Raw genomic sequence first — 8419 nt, 5'->3', positions numbered from 1 at the left:
TGTGAGACTGTAAAAAACCCCACTAAGCCTTGGATACACACACGTGCCTACATGAATGCAAAGGTCACCGGATACTAATTTAACATACTAACCTATGTATTTTTTTTGCCCAGTACTTCCTGATACTCCAGACCTTCCCCTGGTTTTAGCAACAGCAAGGGCATTCTATCCTTACTGTCTTGGAGAAAGGACAATGTAACAGAACATAAGCATCAATTATTGGCTTATGACTTTTGAAAGACGAAGCCTAGAGGAGCACCAGATGGATGAGGTGAGGAGGAGCAAAGTTGTACCACTTCTCCCCTCAACTAGTTCCACAGGCTGTGACAGAAGAAAAGTGGAACTAAAGAGAACAAGAGAGCTTAGATCTTAACACAGGGGTTTCCTAGATAATGTGGTTTTGTAACCCAAAATTTCAGAGAGGTTTGAGAGTTCTGAGAGCATAGAAAACCTATGCTTAGGGCCTGCCAAGTGGCTCAGTTGGTAAAGAGCTCGCTCAAGAGTGCAAGTCCCGCCCAGCTGAGCTGCCACTGAGCTGCCAACAGGTGGCAGGATGGCTCAGCTAAAAAAAAAAAAAAGAAAGAAAAAGAAAAGAAAAAAAAATCTATGCTTCAGGACAAGCAGTAGGAAACAATAGTTCTCTAAGTTTCATGTGGAATGGAAAGAGTGAGAATATTTCCCATGAGCACAAAAATCATGATGACATGAAAAGAAAGGCAACCAGATGTGATTAACCTTCAAGTTCATCTTTTCTTCTGCCAACCACAAGCTGCTGTAAATTTTAGTTCTAGAATTTTCACTTAGTTCTTTTTTTTTTAAGATTTTTTTATTGGGTAATTGGGAAGGGGAACAGTGTTGGGGAATTGTGGAAGGGGAACAGCCAAGTTGTTGTCCTTCAATCTTAGTTGTGGAGGGCGCAGCTAGCTCAGCTCCAAGTCCAGTTGCCATCTGGCTGCCCTTCAGCAGCTCCCGGCTGCTCAGCTCAAGGTGCTGCGTTCAATCTTAATTGTGGGTGGGCATAGCCCACCATCCCATGTGGGAGTCAACCAGCAACCTTGTTGTTAGGAGCACGTGCTCTCACCAGCTGAGCAATCCTGCCACCTGTTGGCAGCTCAACGGCAGCTCAGCTCAGGCACAGCTCACTGGCCCATGTGGGAATTGAACCGGCAACCCTGTTGCTTAGAGCTCACACTCTAAACAACTAAGCCACTCGGCTCACCCTGGTTCTTTTTTATAGTTTCTGTATCTCTACTAAGATTCTTTACCTGGCCACTCACAATTTCTTTTAATTCTTTGAACATATCTCAAAGTTGATTTCTGTTAACTGCTTTTTTGTTTGTTTGTTTGTTTTTTACCTTTTGTTGACATTTTCATACCACCTTTATGAGAGAGGGACTTCCTGGTGATGGTAGTATCATAATTGGGTCAAGCAATGACACTAATTGATGACAAGACTCTAATGTTAAAGCAGTGAACTTGAAGTGGGGCAGGGCATCACCTCATTAGAAATGGCACATAATGTGTGATGACCTCCAATCTTCAAATAAGTAGGACAGCTTCATCCTTGTAAAAACATAAGGGTAGCATTGCCAATCTTCTTGATCAGTCTTAAACAACTGGTAAGACCTTCCTACTCATTAAAGAGTAGAACTGGAAGAGAATTTAAAACAGTAGCCTCTAACTCCCTGCCTTCAGCCAAGTAGAAGACAGTTTCCTGCAATGATTAATTTTTTTCTAAACAGAAAGCAGCTTCTTTGCATTTCCCAATATAAAGGCAATCCATACTTAGAGAAAACAAGAATCAACCAAAACAGACAAGCATAAAGAAAAAAGTACTACCCAGAGAAATTACCATTAATATTTTGCTAAACATCCTTCTAGATGCTGTCCTATGCAAATACTTATGCGAATAATTTTATATGAATGGAATAGTATACATGCTTTTAACCCAATAGGCAGTAAAGATTATTATCAATAAATATAAATACATATCCTTTTTAATGACTGCATATTCCATTACATAAATATATCAAAATGTATTAAACCAGTCCTCTATGGAAGGACATTTAGTTCTACTAGATTCTTGCAATAATGAACATTCCTTCTGCTTTCTGTGTGTGTGTGTGTGTGTGTGTGTGTGTAAGTAACATCTTTGTGTATTTGTCAGGTTATGTCTCCTTGGGGCAGTCAATTTTATTATTTCTGGACTGTAGCATATTCAAAATTTTTTATAATAAACTATTCTCACCAATAAGGTACCTACTCCCACTCCCACCAACAGTGGGCCCATTTCCATTTTTGGTTATACTGGGTATATGCAATCTTTTCAAACTTTACCAAATTGTCAGTCAAAAAGTAACATCTAAATTGTATTGAGTGATTTGGCAACGAGTTCTAGTGTTGAGGATGGGTACCTTGCCATTCTGTCTTTAAAAGGGCAATGTATGCAATATACAGGGGCCTGGGATGTAAATTAGACAGACAGTCTGGCTTCCATACTCCTAGTTTTATTGCAGTAACACTGTTTCTTTGGGTAAGCCACTCAGCCTTTCTATGCCACAGTTTCTTCAAATGTAAATGAAAGACTTGGAATGGGTGTTCCTGAATTCCTTTCCAGCTACTATTAAGTAGGTGATAGTGGGGAATGAACTGTGCAGATCTACAGCAGACACTGTTCGTTGACTAGGCCAATGTCATTCCCAGACCCTTCTCCCTTGTCTGCCTCTACTCTAGAAAAGGCTGGAAATGCTAAATACCTCCTTTCTCAGCCCCCTTTGAAGCAAAGAGGTGGCCATTTTACCAAGTTCTGGCTAATGAGACAAGAAGGAAAGTCTATTGTGGTGCTTCTGGAAAACTTTTTGCTTTCCTGATGAAAGAAACCGGCACAAGAAGAAGCAAGTTCACAGGCGCTGTCTCTCCCTCACTATCTGCCTTCAATGAAGACTTGAGGCCTGGACCTGCAGGGCAATGTGGTGACTTTCATGATGTGAACTCAGCTAAGCAGGATCTGTTTTCTAGAATCCTGCATGGTTTCAGGTTACTGTTGGCTCTGAGAGAAATGTTGCATAAGATCTGGAAGGCAGTGGTGAAGCAGCGGCCATGGTTTTCATGCTCTGCAGGACAATGCAGGGCTCCAGGTACAGTGGTAACTCTGACACACTGTCACTGATCTACTGGGTCACCTTGCTGGCATGAGGCAGCACCCAGACTCCAGCTCCTACCTGATCTCCTCCTTCAGCTTCTCCAAGCTTTCAGCCAAGTGCATGTGCAGCTCCATAAAAGGTGCCAGGTTCTCCTGCAGTACATCTGTATTATCAAGGTTGGAGGCAGTGAGAGACACTTGCAAATCCAATCTGTCTTTAAGGATTCCAGTTTATGAATTCCAGTTTGTCCCCACATGTTCCAAGTCTGTTCCTGCTCTCATCCAAGTCCAGCTTTCTACCCTGACTGCCTTCTGGTTCACCTATGGTAACTTCAGGCTCAACATTGGAACCAAAGACAGCAAACAGCTTTGCATAGACTCCTCCACCAGCTGCCACGATCATGTAAGTTTTCATGTAGCACTGTCCAGTAGAACTTCTGTGATGATGGAAGTGTTATTTATATATGAGTTGCCCAATATGATAACCATATGTGGTTAGTGAGCACTTGAAAGATACCTAGTACAAGTGAGAAATGAATTTTACTCTTATTTAATTTTAATTTAAATAGCCACATGTGGCTAGTGACTACCATATTGAACAGCATAGGTCTAGGGCCTCATAGTAAATCTCTTGCTCTCTCTTACTCATAGTGGTTCTGTCTCTCTGGTCGAATCCTGACTGATAACAGGCACCCACTGGTGACTACGAGTAGGTGGGTAGGATGTAGACAGAAAGCCAGCATGCTAGGAATGACAGGGCTGGAGGAAAGAGTCCTGGGAGGCCACCAATGAACTTCTTATATGAGAAAAATAGACCCCCGTTAGCTCTTCCTGTTGGGACCCCCAACCCCATTCCAATTCCCAGGCCAGAATTATCAAGGTGAGCTAAAACATTGAGGGAGAGCAAGTAGGCTCTCGCAAGGTGTGCTCTCTAGCAGGCAATCTTTCCTTTACTCCAACATGATGAATTTTTTCCTCTTGCCAGTTCCCTATGCAGATCCTTCTACGTCCATTCCCTACGTGAATATGACCTTCTTCATAGAATGTAATTACTCATGCTTTCAGTCACACTGGATTTTTGTTGTTATTTTAAATATCATCCCATTTTCACAACGCTGCAATTATGACAATAAGTGGTAAGCAACTATTTTTGTCAACTTCCGTCTCTAAAGCTGATCACTTAACAAATAAACTTGACCAGGAATGGGTCTTGCCGCATGGGTCCTGCACGGTTAACTGAAAGTGGAAAAATTAGTGGCAGAACATTTTCTTTCAAGGCTGAGCTTGAGTAGAGAACAATGTATAGTGGTTTGTCCACAAACACAATTCTATACAATTACAAGAAACATTCCTTTTATCCTTTTTTTTTTTTTAAATGGTTGCTTAAACAAGTGGTTATCCGTTACGGTGTTGACATAGGAAAAGGCGAAATGCTGGCAACGGAATCAAAGCAGTAGCGCAACAGGCAGCTCAGCGGCGTGTGTGGTTTGGTTCCTTGGATGGACAGGCTTGCTTTTCACTTCCTCCCAATTTTGGTCCCGCCCTCCTAGTGTATCTTCCTGAGAATGGTAAGAGAAAGAACATATTGGTCTCACTGCAAGCCGCTTTTGGTGCCTGTTGTTCCCTTCTTTTTCACGTCTCACGGGACTGGGTCCTCCTAACTTCTCCTTTGGTGAGTGGCTTTGCTTTCGCGTTCTTCGTTCCAGCCCTCTGCCGGAGCTAAACACACCCTAGAGGAGGTCAGAAGACCATACCTCTTCGAGCATTCTACCCCGAGGGAGCAGAGCAAGGAACACAGCTCTCGCCTGCCGCGTGCAGCTCCGGGACTCCGGCAGCCCGCACGCGCCTGCCCAGCGCCGATCCCGGCGGGTGCCCGGACCCCTCTTCACTCCCACGCCCCGCCGGCGCGCCCGTAGGACTCGCAGTGCGGCGGGGCTCGTGTGGGCGCTGGCCCCTGGACGGCCGTAACACAGCGCCCAAGCACTCTCCCGGGTGGCGTGGAAGAGGGGGTGGCAGCCCCTGGGCGCGCGGTGAGCTGCGGTCGGCGGAGCCTTGAGCGCCGCCCGGATGCTGCAAGCCAGCTGCCTCTCCGGGAACTGCGGGAGCCAGGGCCGAGCCTGCCCTCGGTGCGCGCTGGGGGCCGGAAGGGGGCTCTTGATTTCGATTCCTCCCATTTTCCCTCTGGGTCTTGGAGCACTCCCTCTCTCAGACCCTCCTCCTCCCAGGTGCAGGCAGGGAGATAAGGATACATCTCTCCTCCCGGCACCCCACCATGGGCAATACCTCCAGTGACTACCAGCCGCAGGAGCTCTGCGAAACTCGACAGTGGCTCCCCTCCGGCGAAAGCCCAGCCATCAGCTCTGTGATGTTCTCTGCCGGGGTGCTGGGGAACCTCATTGCGCTGGCACTGCTGGCGCGCCGCTGGCGGGGGGACACGGGGCACAGCGCCAGCCGCGGGTACTCCATCTCCTTGTTCCACGTGCTAGTGACCGAGCTGGTGTTCACCGACCTGCTCGGGACCTGCCTCATCAGCCCCGTGGTGCTGGCTTCGTATGCACGGAACCAGACCCTGGTGGCACTGGCGCCCGAGAGCCGCGCGTGCACCTACTTCGCCTTTGCCATGACCTTCTTCAGCCTGGCCACGATGCTCATGCTCTTTGCCATGGCCCTGGAGCGCTACCTATCCATTGGGCACCCCTACTTCTACCAGCGCCACGTCACGCACCGCAGAGGCCTGGTGGTGCTGCCTGCCATCTACACCGTCTCGCTGGTCTTTTGCTCCTTGCCACTGCTGAACTACGGGCAGTACGTCCAGTACTGCCCCGGGACGTGGTGCTTCATCCAACACGGGGAGACCGCGTACCTGCAGCTTTACGCCACCCTGCTGCTGCTCTTCATCGTCGCAGTGCTCGCCTGTAACTTCAGTGTCATTCTCAACCTCATCCGCATGTACCGCCGGGGCAGGAGAAGCCGCTGCGGACCCTCCTCGGGCAGCGGCCGCAGCGGCCCTGGGAACCGCAGGAGAGGGGAAAGGGTGTCCATGGCGGAGGAGACAGACCACCTCATTCTCTTGGCTATTATGACCATCACCTTCGCTGTCTGCTCCCTACCTTTCACGGTAAGTCACTCCGTTTGCACAGCCCAGCTCTGCGCGGCCCTCTCACACTCTCTCCTCTCACTCCTACCCTTTCCACAGACATACGATCTTTTGCAAGTTGTAAAAATATCTCCTAATGTGAAAAGGTCTGCAGACTTCCTCTCTCCCGTCTCACCTTTACCCCACTTCCTTCCTCCCCTAACCCTGGCGTATGGGTGTTTCTAGGCTAGCGTTTCTCGTACAGTAAGTAGTACAGGCCTATGGACAGGGAGCCTTGACACGCACTAAGCCAGCCAAACTCCCCACCTTGGAATCAAAGGCCCCTTACAGTGAGTGTAGTGTCCCTGTCCCACCATGTCTAGCCTGGCTTAGTACCTGAGGAGGAGGCAGCCCCTTCCACCTCTGGACAGTTGTCAGCCACAGTCTGACTTCCCTGAGCTGCAGTTTGCCTCCTGTTACCCCCCCCCCCCCCTCCCCGCTCACTGGTGCTAGTTCACCATACTTTGGCTGCTGTTTCTCCCAGGGCAAAATGTGATACCCAACCACCCAACCCAGTGCATTGGAGCCGCCATTGAGAATGGTCCCAGGTGAGAAGGGCCCCTGTTGCAGAACTTCAAAGCATTCATTATTTGTCCTAAATGTTCAACAAACACCCAGTTTACAGGTTTCCCAATTTACACATTGGGAGCATAACTCTTTGTGGCCATGAAAATTCTTAATACGTCTGTAATGATAATTAGAGGAGCGAATGATTGCGTAGAGGAATGTGTTGCTAAGCTTTTGAGATACCTCTAGAGGAGGTATTTGTACCTTCTTACAAAATATCTTCTTGATGTCACTGTCAGAAATATATACAGGTGCTCTTCATCTTACAATTGTGCACTTTATGGGCACAAAGCCACAACAGGAATGGCTGGTCCATCTCAGGGATGGGAGAGTCAGGCTTGCCCAGCACTTGCCATGACCCAGCAGGCCAGAGCCTGCCTGGAGAACGGAAGGACAGGAGCCTAGTTACTGGGATGGGTGCTGTCCTGGTTTGGGGCAACCCCAGCAGTCAGTTCTATGATGCCGTGAGTTTGAGCCTCCTAAGGTATACAGAGCCTGGGGAGTATGTGAACGTGGGCTGGACTCTTACAGAGAAATGGGAACTGGGAACTCTGGAAGCTCCACTTCCTAATCTTCAGAACAAGGAGTAAGTAGTTTGGCAATAACTCCCACTTGCCACAGTCTTGGAGAAAAGAAAGAGATGGACAGTGCCTGCCATTAGCAGGGCTGACCTATAGAAGCTGAGAAAGTCACTTTATCCTATTTCCCACCATCGTCGCTGGTTTTGATTATTTTTATGTGGGAAGGGACACAGGGTCCTAAAAGCCTGGATATGACCCTCCCTCCTAAATTAACACCCCCTCCCCTTATTTTTAGCTATGTTCTCTCCTTCCTGGTACCCCCTGTCCTCACACTTCTGCCCCATCCTCTGTCAGGGTAGAAGCTGGTCTGAATTAATAAGTTACACTTTGAGTTGGGAAGGAATGAGATGGAATATGTAAAAGGTACCCTGCTAAAACGTGAAGTAGGACTGCCTCTCCCATTCCACCCGGAGCTGGGGGGGGTCAGTGCAGCAGAAATGCTACAATGTAAAAACCAACATGGCTTCTATGCGTTTGTTTTGTTTAACTGGATAATAAACCCTTTCAATTTTGTTAGGAGCTAAATCAACTTTTTGGGGTCAGGACTAGGATACAGAACAAGTGTCTATGAGAACAAGCATTTCAAGTTTCACTAAACAACTTAGAATTCAACCTGGGAGTCACAAACCATTTCTGAATTGGGGAGTGCCTGTCTTGGACTGGTGGGCATTAGGCTATCAGTTCCTGGAGTTTTATCTATCATTTGTGAGTGTGTATGTAAAAATATCCCCACCTCCAGCTAAAATAGCCTGGGAATGGGATCAGAGGTGATCATGCAGTTGTGAAAAGAATTGTTATTTCCTTTCCGAAGCCCTTTAGAGGGAGCAAGCAGGAGGTGGAAAGGCCTCCCTTTGAGTGGGACAGACCTACTTACTACATGAATTGCACCTTTAAAAAAATAAAAGCAGTGATTTTCAATAGGTTCTCTGTTTTCAAGTAAATTTGCCTTTTATCATGAGGAGTCCATCATTGCCGTATGTTGATTTTCAAATA

General features: G+C 47.3%; 1 protein-coding gene across 1 annotated transcript in view; it reads left to right on the top strand.

The window, feature by feature from the left end:
- The first annotated feature begins 5396 nt into the window (after positions 1-5396).
- Positions 5397-8419, top strand: part of PTGER2 (prostaglandin E receptor 2) — a 13401-nt gene continuing 10378 nt past the window's right edge. The window contains exon 1 of the mRNA XM_019645889.1: positions 5397-6260. Coding sequence (XP_019501434.1) covers positions 5415-6260 — 846 coding nt within the window. The 5' untranslated portion in view covers positions 5397-5414. The remainder of the gene's footprint in view (positions 6261-8419) is intronic.

The sequence above is a fragment of the Hipposideros armiger genome, unplaced genomic scaffold (genome assembly GCF_001890085.2).
Source record: "Hipposideros armiger isolate ML-2016 unplaced genomic scaffold, ASM189008v1 scaffold_5, whole genome shotgun sequence".
NCBI classification, from domain to species: domain Eukaryota; kingdom Metazoa; phylum Chordata; class Mammalia; order Chiroptera; family Hipposideridae; genus Hipposideros; species Hipposideros armiger.
This window is presented reverse-complemented; position numbering and strand designations above follow the sequence as displayed.